General features: G+C 41.5%; 1 protein-coding gene across 2 annotated transcripts in view; it reads right to left on the bottom strand.

Moving 5' to 3' along the window:
- Positions 1-14,792, bottom strand: part of ANO5 (anoctamin 5) — a 143,076-nt gene that overhangs the window by 22,066 nt on the left and 106,218 nt on the right. For both annotated transcript variants that reach the window (XM_036763198.1, XM_036763197.1), the window contains 3 exons: positions 11,277-11,428; positions 6,454-6,528; positions 4,039-4,261 (listed from right to left, as the gene is read on the bottom strand). In XM_036763198.1, the coding sequence (XP_036619093.1) occupies positions 4,039-4,261; positions 6,454-6,528; positions 11,277-11,428 (450 nt within the window). The remainder of the gene's footprint in view (positions 1-4,038; positions 4,262-6,453; positions 6,529-11,276; positions 11,429-14,792) is intronic.

Genomic DNA, 14,792 nt, shown 5'->3' with positions numbered 1-14,792 from the left:
GGGTGGTAGAGCAAGAGAGTTGGAATAAGAAAATAAAACCTTTCCTGTTGAGAGAACAATGGAGCAGAAGAGATTTGAACTTTGGGGACTCTTGCTACTTAATTGGGTTGGAGTTGCTACGCCACCAAGTGTGTAATAAATAAGCTATCATTAACTTAACCTCAGAGAGTCTTGGAGGGACAGCCTAAGGGAAGAAGTATGGGCAGAGAGTCATTGATTTAGAGCTAAAAGGGACTTCAAATGTTACCCAGTCCAAACCCCCTCACTTTAGAGATGAGACAACAGGCCCAGGCGGTTGGAGCAACTTACCTGAAGCTACACAGTTAGTAAAGCATCAAAGCTGAGATTGGAATCCAGCAGTCCAAAGTGGGGCAACCTAGAACTTTTGTTTCTTTCTGACTCATTTGTCAAGTAAGTAGGATCACGATTGTGGCTTAGAAGTATAACGTGACTACAGGATTGATATTCTTGACTTTTAGTATTGAGAGCCAAGACCCTTGAAAAGGAAAGAGGGGTAGAATTGCTCTAGACTTTCAGAATGGCCAAGGGAGAAGGCATGAGAACTGCCACAGTCAGCTAGGTGGCAAAGTAGCTACAGGTAAAGACCTGAGTTCAAATCTGGACTTAGATGCTGTAAGGTCAATCTGTAAGTGAAAGATCTTTCTCCCCATTGAATAGGCCTCAGGTGGGGCCAACAAACGGAGGCCTGATTAGAGGCAGGCCCACATCTTTGTGATGCTGATCAGGGATTAAAGACTCTTCCCACCCCCTCAACAGACCTCAACTGGGGCCAACATAGGGAGGACTGATTAGAAGCAGGCCCACACCCTTTCACTAACTAGATGTGAAGTCCCAGGCCACACACCTTTTTGCTAAGTAGGCTCTGAGCCCTCAGGGCCCAAAAGAGGGCATATAAGATCTGAGGTTGGCAGGTGTTTTTGCTTGGGGCTCTCACTCACTGGAAGAGTGTGATGTGATTTGACCAGACTCTGGGTAGCTGCTAGAGCCTCCCAGCTTTGAAAATCCAGATGTTGGTGCCTCTCTCTCTGGTAACTATGTAATTCTTTGGTCAGACAGATAGAGGCCTGTCTGTTGATCTCTGATCATATTTGCTCTGTTTATATAATATATGTTTTTAATTTCTGTTTGTATTTGCTCTGAAGTTCAGGGTGCTGGTTTTTTCCCCCTGAACTAAGTGAATGGTATATGTATGTTTGATTAAAGTGAGATTGTTAACCCCTTAAAGTTGCTTCCCTTAGAAAAGCAGATCAAAGAACCGGTGCTAGCAGCCCTCCTGTGTGCTGATGTTGTTGGTCTTAGCCACATTGGTGAGAAGTAGCCTTGTTGTTACAGATGCTTATTAGCTGAATGACTGTGGGGAAGTCACTTAACCTCTGTCTATCTCAACCATAATATGGGAATAACAGTAGCACCTACTTCCCTGGGCTACTGTGGGGATCAAATGAAATAATATTTGTAAAGGGCTTAACAGTGCCTGGCTCTTAGTAGGTACTTAATAAATGCTTAGTCCTTTCCCACTCCCTTACTCCCACATTATTTAGAAGAGTAAGATTTGCCTCTTCTAGTTTCTTCTACTTTTTAGAATCAAAGTCCTTCTAAGGAATCTAACTAAATGCAGTATCACACTCCCCCTTCCCTTCTTCTAACAGAGACAATCAAACAAAATCACAATGGGGGAACACTGGGGACTAAGATGAATTGGGTGAGTAAAGCAACAGGTCTACAGGAGATTTACTTGGCTCCATCTTTCCTTTCTACCCTTTGTTCTTCTTTCTGTGGAATCCACGTTTGTTAGGGAACTGGTTCTCTGGACTCACACTGTCCAGGCTATAGGATGACTTCAGAGATGAACAGCCCCACACATGAGGGCTTCAACCCCTAAACTTGGCCTTGGGTAGAAGTTTGATCCAAGACATTTAGTTTGAGAGATGGAGAGGGCCACTTAGGCCAACTCTTGCACTCATCAGATAGTTAACAATGGTGAAGTGTCTCACGTATGGTTTGAGTGGCACAGTTAGGACTCTGAGTCCCGCCATTCAGACCAGTGATCTTTCCCCTTCTTCATTTGGCTTCAGCCTTATGCCAAATGAAGATACTTCAGTGTTCTTATCCTATGTTGGACAGAATGAGAGGAGGGTAACTGGAATGGCTAGGAATCTGCATTGGTAATTCAGTATGCCAAATGTTTGGTGAAAGACACCTTGGAGCACACTGAGAGTTAAATTCCATGAAAAGTCAAAGAGATTCTGCTAACACTTCACCTTTAAGTTAGTAGTTTAAAGTTAAAGGAATCTCTTAAAATGGCAAAGGATAAGAAATGCAGAAAGGTTGAAATCTGCACCACTAGAGGGAATACTCACACTGAGATCAGGGATCCATTGAAACACTGAAATAGAAATCCTTTCTTTCCTTTCAGCTTTCCACCTTTTTGAAACTAGACTATATTAGAAGCTGATTTCCTTCAGTCGTTGACCATAGCCTAACATCATCACCAGATCACCATGACATACACCCAAACAGATGTGGGACTTTATCTTCAAATATCTATTGCAACTTAGAATGTCTTCATGTTTTAATATCCAACTGCTCTAAGTCAGTTCTTTCTTTGGCCTGCCTCACTTTCCTGTTTTTGTAATATGAAGGGCTTGAAATATTCAATGGAATCTAAAATCCCTTCTAATTCCTAATAGCTGATTCATTAATACCCATGTCAGTTTCCCAAGACTCAAATGAACAAACAAGACTTAAAGCTGGAAGACCCCTTAAAGATCACAGTTCAACCAGGACTATCAGGCAGGGTGGAAAAATGGATATTTTCTGGTCTTAGACTTAGGAAGACTGGGATTCCAATTACACCTCTGATGCCTATTAGATGTGGGACCCTGGGCAAGTCACTTTACCTCACTAAGCCTCAGTTTGCTTATCTGTAAAAATGAAGGGTTGGACTCAGCGACCAGTAAGGTTCCTTGAATAGTTCCTCTAAATCTATGGTCCAATGTTTATGGATTATTAGGGAGAAAAGGCATGTCATTTGACTGTAATGGAAAGTCATGGTGATCTAAGACGTGACATACTTAGAGGTTGAAGAGAAAAAGGAGAGGAGACAAAGCACAACGAAAAGGACAATCAATAAATGAGTATAATCATGTAAATAAAAATAAATTAGAAGACATCAGAGCTCAGACTAAATGCAATGCTCATACTTAATTCCAAGAAAACTGCTGACTCCTCCTCCCTTCTTCACAGTAAGGAAATGGGAGGCTATTGGTGCAGAAGGTTGAATTTCTCAACAGACATGGCCACGTGGTCATGGTCACTACTTTGGGTGAACTGGCTTCTCTGTTGCATTTTATTAAAAGGGAGATGGTTTATGGATGGGTAGGAGAAGGATACTGGGAATTAGTTGGTATAAAATACGAAAGGCATAAATTTTTTAAAAAGTACTTGAGATCAAAGTTGGTGAATTCACACACACACACACACACACACACACACACACACACACACGATTTCTTTTATGTGGCTTGTGAGGCTGTGAAGGCAAGTCTCTCAAAGGACCCAATGAAATTTGGGTCAATATAACCTCCCAAGATGACAACTTTAAAGTGGTAATTAGTTGTAATCAGGAATTACCTACTCATTTGGATGAATGCTTTGGTATTATGATTTTTTCAAAAATTGCTCTAATGATCCTAAAGCCACACCTTATTTTGGGACACACTACATCTAACTCTGCCTCATTGTGGCTTCCAAGGTCTGATGTTTATCAAACCACAGATCTAGAGCTGGAAGGGTTCTCCGAAAACATCTGGTACAACTTCCTCATCTTACAGATGTGGAAAATGAGGCTTGGGGAGGTGAGGCAATGTGCGCCACACTGCATTGGATTTTGAGAATCAGAGGCAGGATTTGAATCCAGGTCATTTAATTCCAGAGCCAGTTTTTTTCCACTCTACTTTGCAGGACCACACTAGCAACTGCACTTATGGATTTTCCCCAATGATTGTGACAGCTTACCCATATCTGTGATCCAGATGGCAATCCTCTCATACAAGAAATTCAGGATCATGATGATGACAAAGTTCAAACACGATGCAGTGACTGATGTGGCCAACTGGGGTGTCAGCAGGCTGCTGATGGGTTGGAGGCTTTCTGTATCCTTCATCAAGCTTGCGAATGCTGCGTAGACCGACAGGCGGTACACAATCACTGCTATCATACTTGCTATGATGAGGGAGATCTGTGGGGAGGGCAAGCATTGAGAACTTAGAACTTCAGGCCTTGGGGCTGCATACCCAGGGAGGGACCTCCCCTGACCTGTGGAGCACACTGGTCACTTCTCCTTTTAATCAGCCAATATAGCAGGCCTGACATGCAAAGGGCACCAAACCAGTCTCCCTTCCTATTTGATAGGACATGGAGATTAAGAAAACATTATATATACAAGAATTACTGAAACTAGCAAAGTCCCAGTGGAAAATTTTTCAAGACTCTCTAAGATCTAGGGCAAAGTAGAGGAGGGTGTCCTTTGGCTGCTGTGAAGATCAGATTTGTTTGAGTTCTTCTTGAGCCAGTCCAGTGAGTTCATCAGTGGAGGGAATTCCCAGTGTGGATGCTCCTTCCTGAGCTAGCTGCAGATAGATAATTCTATTGACAATCTGGAACAGTAGGAGCTAAAGTGACTTGCCCCAGGATCACAGAGCCAGTTTATTGTCATGTGTGGATCTTGAACTCAGGACTTCTTGAGTTCAGGATTTCTATCCATTCTGGGAATAACAGCTATAGAAGTCTTACTTTCTAATCTTTCCCTCCACTATTAGGTAGCCAGAAGTTGTTACCTATAGTGGTGTGACACGGAAGGGGTCTCTCACTACGAAAGGTATCACACATGTTCAGGGAGCCCTATTCTGGGACTTGCATCATTTAACTTAAAATGCAGTAATAAATTTTGAGGGGGAGGAATGGACTTTGCTCCTATGATCAAAATATCTGGGATATAACCATTTTACCCAAATCTGCCTAAAATAGGGGATCTTAGGTCTGATTAGATAAGAATTAGGAATGGGAAGCAGAACAGTGGTAGAACACCACTGGTACTCTCCCAAGGGAAAGTCCTATTGTCCTAAGGTACACAATATGGCATTCTCTCCTACTTTGGGCTGGTAATAGCTTTGGAAGGAAATGCTCCACATTATCAATTCAATGGGAAAAGAAAGCTAGAAACTGAAAAAAAAAAAAACAGTGCTGAAGGTCACACAGAGTAGGGACTTATAACAACAGGTCAAATTGAACCTGCGTTAGGTAGTGATTTGTTTGTGATTTCCTCCATGAGGACAGCTCCCAGTGAAGAAACTCACTCTACCAAAGCAGATCAGCTTCAGCTCTTCAACTTACAACCTTAACAAGGTCTTTAGGACTAAGAAGATAAGTGACTGCCCAGTGGCACTCAGCTAGGATGTATGATGAGGCAGGATTTGAACCCATGTCTTTTGGATTCCAAAATTATTCCTCTATCCATTATAACTCTCTCTCCATCTCTTAGTACCCTCTGCATTTACAACAATGCCTATCAAAAAGGCTATTCCTCCTCACTTCCTCAAACTAGGAGCCAGTTGGAAAAGAAACTCTATTAGGAGAGGGTAGAATTGGGAATCAGATCAGAAGGATTATTATGGGCTGTGTTAATTCCATCCTTTGACAATAGGTGGTGTAGAGGCAATATAACATAACAGATTAACAGAGAGTATGCTGGTCATAAAAGCAGGACTGGACTTAAAGACAGCCTCTGACATACACTGGCTGTGAGGTCCTGGGTAAGTCACTAAACCTCTCTGTGCCTCAAGTAACATCCAACAATTTGTGTTCTAAGTCATAAAAAGAACTGTGATCTGTGTCAGGAGTTAGCTCCTCTGGTGGGAGGTTCTATGCTGATAAAAATCATGATTTTTTTTTTATGTATGGGTGACAGTTTATCTTTCCTTCTATGGTTATCCTAGCAAGAGCTTTAATGAAAAAGACAGGCAGGATTTTGGGGTTGTTTTCCCCTTAAGGGTAGGAGACATGGGAAAAAGACTTTATTTTTCAAAAAAGAAAAAAAACTAAAAAAAATGGGTGGCTCTGGGTGCAAAATTGATAAGTCTTTTCAGTTTATTTTTTTTTCCTCTAAATTTCAGCTAGGAGAGGGAAGAACACAATTCACTGGTCAAATGGGAGGAAGACTAGGTAATAGGAGTCATCTCCTCTCCTAGTCTGTGCCCTATAATAGTTTCAACTCTGATTCTGGTGCACTTTGCATGAGAGGATAAAATCAAGAAGCACGCAAGAAAACACTAGGTGCCAGAGCCCACAAGGTATACCACCAGAGAGAGCAAGCCTCAGGACAAACCCCAAATAATTTGTGGTTAAAGGGATGAGGAATCAATAAATGCTCACCCAGAACAACACGGTAGCTCCTGAGAAACAGAACCGCAGCGCCTGATTAGTTATGGGCAAGTAAGGCTCCAGCTCCTGTAACAAGCCAGCAGGCAGAGCAAGATTCAAAATCCACACTCCAAACAGGTTGAACACCAAGCAGCTGTCAGAGCCCCGAGAACTGTGGGAGAGCCCATCACCAGTCATGGAAAGTCAATGCCAGGGGTGGGTCAGGGTCAGAAGGTAATAGGACCACCATGGGCTGAACTCAGCATGCTGGGCCACCTGCTACTGAGGGCATGCAGCACCAAACTGCAGGGCCAACCTGTGGGCACCCCAGGAGGAGTGCCAAGGCTAGACTGAGCATGCTCTAAAACTCATAGGGAAGCAGGGTCATCAATGAAGGCCTGGAAGGAATATTAAAGGGAATCTAGTCCAATTCCCTTATTTTGCAAATGAGGAAACAGAGTCCTACCCTTAAGCAACTTGACCAAAGTCATACATGTAACACGTGAAAGAGCTGAGATGTAAACCCAGGTCCCTCGACTCCAAATCCAACACTCTTTCCAGTGTATCACTAAGACTGGCATTGCTTTGCATGAGGTGCAGTGTGGAATCTTTCTTCCACCTGCATCTATCTGGATGCATCCCATTCTTCCACACCATCTCGAAGCCTGACCATCACCACTACCAGACCTCTTCATGTAATGTGTTAGTTAGGTTAGTCCAAGTCCCCAGCTGCAAAAGGAAGCAGCTAAGTCTTACCCAAAAGAGGATTGCCATCCAGCAGAGGAATAGTTTCCCATAGAAATCTAAAGTCCACTTTCTTTCAAATTCTATTTCCTAAAATATCAGATTAGATGGTTTAAGAGGGCTGGAGTGACAGCCAAATGGGGAAAGAAAATGGAAGTGTATATACAAAGTTGGATATCCAATATGGCAAGCCTTGACAAACCCCAAGTTTCTTTAGATGGTGCCTCGGCCTCTTTCTAATATGCTGATGTCATAATTGCTGATCGTGGATGCGGAGTTCGTGTTTGGCAAGGTGATTCTTATCATCCTTTGGCTATCTTCTGTCCAGTAGGAGAAGGTGGCCAAACCACAAGATAGCAATTTTTATTCACAGTGTAATATAATGGTCACTCTTTGACAACTGGCTTACCATATACCAATTTATTTGTTAATAATTGTTAGCAGGGTTAATGGTGACTGGGTTTTTTCTCTTTATCATGGAGTTGTAATGAAGAGACATTAGGAATTATAAAACCATTGAACCCCATGTTCGATGTGAGACCCATTAAATTTGCTCAACCCAAAGGTGATTACAGGATATTTTTTTATAGAGTCTCTTTAATTATTTTCCACTATATACTACTAGACGACTGGTGCTATGATTTCAACTTCAACCCAGAGCCTTCTCTAACTCAGCATGCAGATGAAAAGGTCTTAACTCCTGGCTAATCGTCTCTACCTTGATAAATCTGGATGATCCCTCTGTAGAATAAAAAACAGTGCAACAATTATAGTCTTTGGATGGACAGTCAAGGTATCAACAACTACTAGTGGTGCTGGGAAAAGAATTTTGGTAGAGCAGTCATATTGAGATATTTGCAAGAAGTTTTCATCAGAGCAACGATGGAGAAGCATTGGTTCACTCAACTACATATGTTGGCTTTTTCTAGTCTGCAGCATCAAAACCCCTGGATTTTCATGTGCTCAGGACAACATTAGTATTCTGAGGAATGAAAATGGAAATGTTCTCTCTCTTATTTAAGTTCAAACATCAGGGGATCAGTCATGGCAAGTATTTTCAGAAAGAAAACCATCACCAAACCACCTATGCAAAAAACAAGGAGGTTCTTTCGTAAATCCCTGGGTAACTAGAGTTAAGATCACCTACTGGTGAACTTTAGTTCACTGGATGGGATGGGAAATGAGAGAGAACTTGGGATGGAGGATTTTTAGTCTCATCTGATTTTTCATTGGATCTTGCATTGGGCTGTTGGGCTTAAGATACAGGCAATGTCACATAGACAGAATCATCTGAAGGCTGGGGCATTATAAACCAATCCTGTATACCTTGGTTCTACCATTTGCTATCTATGTGATCTTACTTCCTCTCCACTGGCCTCAATCTCTTCATCTTTAAAATGAGAGCTGTAGAAGGAATCTGAAAAGGGACCTAGTTGGCTCTACCATTCTATGATCGTACTTGTGCCCTCCTAATGACTTTAACCACCTTAATGGAAAAGAGTCACGTGTCATTGTTTTCCTTAGACTTTGTTCCCCCCATATGGCAATCTCTTTTATTTTGGTTCTCCCCCAAATCACTAAATCGACTTCCTTAAGTATTTTGATCAGATATGAAAAAAACACCAGAGGCTGTGAAGCAGGTAGATTGTGCGAACAAGAAAGTCCATGGGAATTAGGCCCATTTCGAGCCTGGTTTAATGAATACCAAAGCACTCGAGGTTAAATGGGAGGACCAGAGTCAGAGATGCTCACTCACAATAATGCTGCAAAGAACATCAGACAAAAGTCCTCTGTATGACCTTGGGCAAGTCACAACCTTCAAGAGCCTCAGTTCTGCCTATCTTTACAATAAGGGAATTAGATTAGTGATTCTTACTCTGGGATTGGTAAACTTGGTTTGACAATTCATTATTCATTTATTTACTCATTTTCATACCCAGGAGAATCTTTTGGTGTTCTAGATATATGGTAGGCAAGTGTACCCTCTGAAGTATGTCATGTCCCAGGCTGGTAACAGGAGAATAGAGGCAAAGGAAGTGTTCCCTGATTCAAGGTTTTAGGGGCCAACATGGTGTAGTGGAAAGCTCACTGAAGTTGCAACCAGAAGATTTAGCTGACTCAACTACACTTACTGCTCTGGTAACCTTGGACAATTCAATTCATCTTTCTGGGCTTCAGTTTCCTCCCCTGGAGAACAAGGGGGATAGGCTAGATAATGCTGAGGACTTCTACCTGTTCTAGAGGCTAGGATCTGACATATGGTTTTTTAAAACCCACTAAAAAAAAGAAGCAACAAAGGCGCTCCACCCAAGCCATCTGAAGTGAGTTAATATGTACTGATCTGATAAGAATCAATAACTTCCTTTGGCTATTTAGAAAAAAAAAATTGGAGCCACTATTCAGACTTAGTGAATGGCCAGGGCTGCTAAGGCTTACTTGGCACCTCCCACATTTGGGGGGAACATGAAGTTCTGAAATGGATTTAGTCAGTGGTGCCCACTTGTTCACAAACCAACCTCTCATCAATTCCTGCACAGGGATGCCAGATTATTATAAATTTCACCTTTCGGATAATTTTTTACATTGAGGTGTCAATCCAAATACATGGCATAATGGCGGAAGGTGCTTTCTTATTATTTTTATCCAGATATATATTTTTTTCACTGAGGTTTCACTGGTCTTGGGATCTCCCCCTATGAAAACTCCCAATCAATAATGCTCTAATGTAGTTTGGCAACTCTCTTATAACTTAAAGTCTTAAAGCATCGCCTGGGGGCAAGGATGATGATGATGATAACTAATATTTATATAGTGCTTACTATGTGTAAGACACTGTGCTAAGCAACTTATAATGATCTCACTGGAGTCTCACAACAACCCTAGGAGGTAGATGCTATTACTATTAACATTTTGCAGGTGAGGAAACTGAGGCAAACAGAGTTAAGTGACTTGCCCAGGGTAACACAGCTAGTATGGTTCTGAGGCTGGGTTTGAACTCAGGTCTTCCTGACTCCAGGCCTAGAGCTCTAACCACTGTGCCATCTAGCTGCCCTCAGTTGCACTGAGAGGATGAATATCTTTCACAGGGTCAGAGAATCAGTATCTGTCAGATGCAAGATATGAATCTGAATCTTTCTGATGCCAAGGCCTGCCCTCTAATTACTATGGTCTGTTTCAATGAGGTTGATTTCCCCCTGTCAGTCTTTTGTGTGAGGTACCCTATTGTACCGACTAGGTGAGCATCCTAAACAGAGTTGACAGGCCTTTAATACATGGTGATTGATTACCTGTTTCAAAAAACACAATCTCCCCTCCTTAAAAACAAAACAAAACTTATATGACATAATCCTAGACCCAGACATGCAATGAATCTCATGATAAAATCTAACCAAAAGCTTTTCCTTCAGGTGAATAAAGGCATAATCATCCTCATATTTCAAATATAGCAACTGATGGCCAGAGTTGACATGAGCTATTTGCAGGTCACACAACTATTACTAGTCAGGATGGAATTAAAACCCATGTTTCCACTTTCCTAGCACAATATTCTTTCTGCTACAACCAATCTAGATATGATGTGTATATTTTGAGTCATATAATAATTAGTAATAAAATGATAAACAAAATTGCTAGCATTCATGAAGCTCTTTAAGGTTGAGAAAGCACTTTGCAAATGTTATCTTATTTTAGTCTCAGAATCACCCTGTGAGGGAGGTGCTATTATTAGCCTCATTTTACAGATAAGGAAACTGAGGCAGACAAAGAGATAAGTAACTTGGCCAAGGTCACACAGCTAGTAAGTTTCTAAGGCCAAATTTGAACTCAGGTCTTCCCAACTCCAGGCCCAGTTCTTTATCCACTGTACCACCTAGCTACCTCAAAGTTTGGGACTCACACTTTTTTTTTTGGAAGGGGGAAGGTAAGGTAATTGGGTTTAAGTGACTTGCCCAAGGTCACACTGCTAGTAAGTGTATCAAGTGTATGAGGTTGGATTTGAACTCAGGTCCTCCTGACTCCAGGGCTGGTGTTCTACTCACTGTACCACCTAGCTGCCCCCGGGACCCACACTTCTGTATGAGCTGTGATGCTACCTGAGTCACAGGGTTCTTTTTCTTTTTAGTACACTTGGCTTCATATTCAGGTCTCAGCTGGAGCTGTTGCTGCTCTTCCTCGAAGTCCACCAAGTCCCATTCATACTCCAGTCGGGCTTGGCGCCGTTTCCAAAACTCCAGGAACAGGGTTACTACAAAGGGGAGGGAGGGAAAAGCAAGAGAGACAGAGAGAATGAGAGACACAAACATACAGCAAAAGAGACAAAGAGAGAGATAGACACACAGAGAAAGACAGAGAGAAAGACAGAGAGAGAGACAGAGAGAGAGAACAATGTTGTTACTGCATAAATCTTATAAATTGTTCCATTCTGTGTACCTCATTCTGCATCACAAATGACATTGAAAGAATCTACAAGAACTCTGATTGTTACAAATGTCCTGCCTTGATTTTAGAAGACTCTTGAGGAAGCATGCCACCCACCTCCCAACTGAGGGGATGGACTCAAGGAACAGAATTGAGACACACATTTTTGGATGTGGCCAATGTGGGAACTTGTTTTGCTTCACTAAGCTTATTTATTACAAAGTGTGTTTAACATTTTAAATTTGGGTGGGGGGAGATAAAGTAAATTCAGGTTAACTGAAAAAATCAAATCAAATGAAAAAAAGAAGCCAGTGCTTCAGAGGTAACCGAAGAAGAAAAGGCCACTCTTGGTCCACTTTCCTTTTCTAACATTTGTTTACCATTTGAGTCGCATGAGGCTGTTTCCAAGGCTGGCACCTTTTGCTTTTCACATTTTTGACACATGATAGCTCAATGACCCTGGGCAAAACTGTGCAGGCTCTCAGTGCTCTGGGCATCTCTAAGTTAGAGAGAAGGTAAAAGGAGTTCCCTGCAGCAATGGAATCAATGTCCAGTCTCAGTTCCTGCCTTGAGACAGGAAAAGAGCAAAGCAAACCCAATGCTTTTGAAAGACATTGGTTTTGATATCCTATGTCTTGAGGTTGGCAGGAAGCAAAGCTGATACCCAAAGCTTCTGTTTCAAATAGTATTAACTGGGAGGGGTGGGGGCATCAAATCATGGCTGGAGTGTTGGGCTTTGCTTTAATTCAAGTCTACCCAATGACCCTTCCTAGCCCTGGATGAATCAGATGACCTCTGTGTGTTTCAGGCATCTCCAAGGACTTATCCTAAGGCAGAGAGAGGTTATTCCTCGAAAATATTTGACAGGCTATGGCAAATTCACCCTCAGTGGTAATACTAAGTCTTTTCATATATTTCTAGTAATTTGGCACATGCTGACAAAATGACAGAATTCTGTGCGTATAGTTTACTTGCTGGGAGAACTTGGGCAAGTCACATAACCTAACTTGGCCACGAAGGGGTCAGGCTGAGTTTCCTTCTACATCTAGATCTTGCACATAATAAACATTTGAAGGATTGAATATTTGTACAGCAATTCTAAGTCCTTTGAGGGCAGGAGCCAGGACTTCTGGATCTCTCCCATTAATGGGTACAATATTAACATTTATTTGAATTTCCAAGTGGTGAATGAAAGGCATATCGAAATTCAAGTGCAAACCAATTCACTGCTATACTGACAATCCCTGAAAGAACCACCTGATGGCAGCCTTGTCAAAGTACCTCTCTCCAGTTCTCCATTTGGGATGCCAATACCAGTCTCTTGAATTTTCAAATGGGACACATTCTTGAATTAATGAAAAAATGTGAAATTAACAATAGAATCTGCTCTTGATCTCCTTGGGAGATGCTACAATAATACTCTGCATACTATATTAACTGAAAGGCAAAAGCTTGGTCACTCAGCAAAAAAAAAAAAAAAAGATGTTTCAACAATAGCATCCTCTTGAAGCATCTACTAGGAGGTGCAGAACGAGGGTTAGAATTTGTGTCTTTTGCCTCTTTTGTACCCCCAGTGTTTAGCACGGTGCCTGGCACATAGAAGTCTCTTAATAAGTGTTTATTAATTGAATGTTGTTTCTCCCATTGGCCTATAAGCTGCTTGAAGCCACAGATTGTCTTTTAACTCTTTTTGTATCTCCAGTGCACAGCACAGTACCTGGCACACAATAAATGCTCATTGGATTGAAGTTAAAAAAAAAAAAAAAGGATTTGTGTCATTAGAGCTAGAATCCAAACAGAGCAAATTCATAGATCTTTTGAAATATTAAAAGAAAAATTTCATTGTTGGGCTCCCCAAGTAAGAATCATAGAATGTTAAAGAGCTTTTGAGATTATAGGATTATCAATTTAGCTACAGAAGGAGGTTTCTAAGGTTATTATTCCACCTTCTCATTTTACAGACAAGAAAAGAGAGGCCCAAAGAAGACTGAGTGGCTTGTCCAAGGTTCTCGTCCAAGAAATCAGTGGCAGAGCTGGGACTCGTACTCGGGCTTCCTGGAACCCCTGCCAGTGGTCTCTTTCTCTCCATGCTGTAACCTCACCTGACACAATGGAAGAAAAACTAGGATTCGAGACACAGGCCAATATTTGCCTTCCTACTCTGGATTCAGTACAGCATGGTTATAGTGAATGCAGTGCTACACTTAATCGTCAAGAACTGCCTCAGACAATTAACATCTGTGAGACCCTTGACCAGTCACTTAAGCACTCTGGTCCTCAGTTTTTTCACATGTAAAAATGAAAGGGTCAGCACTGTAAGGTCTCTACCAGTCCTGAAGTATTCAAGACAATGAGATGACCTTAAGGTCATCTTTATGATCCTATGCATGTTACATCCTGAAAAATCCAGAAGCGTAAATATATGGCTGATGATTGTCAAGATCTAGTTTTATTGACCCACCAAACCTGGAACAATCTTTTTACTGAAGGTACTGTGGAATCCATTAGTTTCAGCATCTGTTGCATCTTTACCCTTACTCCACACATCCTGTGTTCCAGGCCTTACGCTCAACAGTGCAGCGTAGGCTAATCCTCTTAAGACTAGTAGAGCCAAGCCATACATACAGGTCTGCCAGCTCTTCCACTTATTGCTACAGCTGCAGCACATAGCCTACAACTGTTTTTCTATGACTGGAAAAAAAATACATGACTTGTCTAGTGATAAGCTTCTCTGAACTTAGCAAGACTGGTCCTTAAACAAAAGACAAGCCATCGCCAAAGGGTTTGCAGTATGGTAAGTAGGACCTGTAGGAACAGCTGGTCTCCTGGGACAGCCTTTGAGAATCTATGGACACTTCTAAGTCACAATGAGGCATCATAATAATTTAGTCATATGACATTAGGATGATAATGATTTGTTTTGTTTAATTGGTGATTTAATTAGTGAAGGGAATTCCAAATGAGGAAATTCCCTCCACCATTGTAGATCGGCATCTGCTCTGCTAATAAAAGTCTTCAAGAGTAACCTGTGTTTAGAGAAGGACCTGATCTAAGATCTTCCTTCTATATCTTGCTGCCTCTTATTTTTATTACTACATTTTTAAAAAAAAGTCAGCTTTGTTTTGCTTAAGAAAAGCAAGTTGACAGAAAAAAATTTTTTTTTTAAAAATCATTATTTTTTGGAGGACTTT

This window comes from Trichosurus vulpecula, chromosome 6 (assembly GCF_011100635.1).
Source record: "Trichosurus vulpecula isolate mTriVul1 chromosome 6, mTriVul1.pri, whole genome shotgun sequence".
Classification (NCBI taxonomy): domain Eukaryota; kingdom Metazoa; phylum Chordata; class Mammalia; order Diprotodontia; family Phalangeridae; genus Trichosurus; species Trichosurus vulpecula.
Note: the sequence above shows the minus strand (reverse complement) of the source record. Positions and strands in the feature narration are given on the sequence as shown.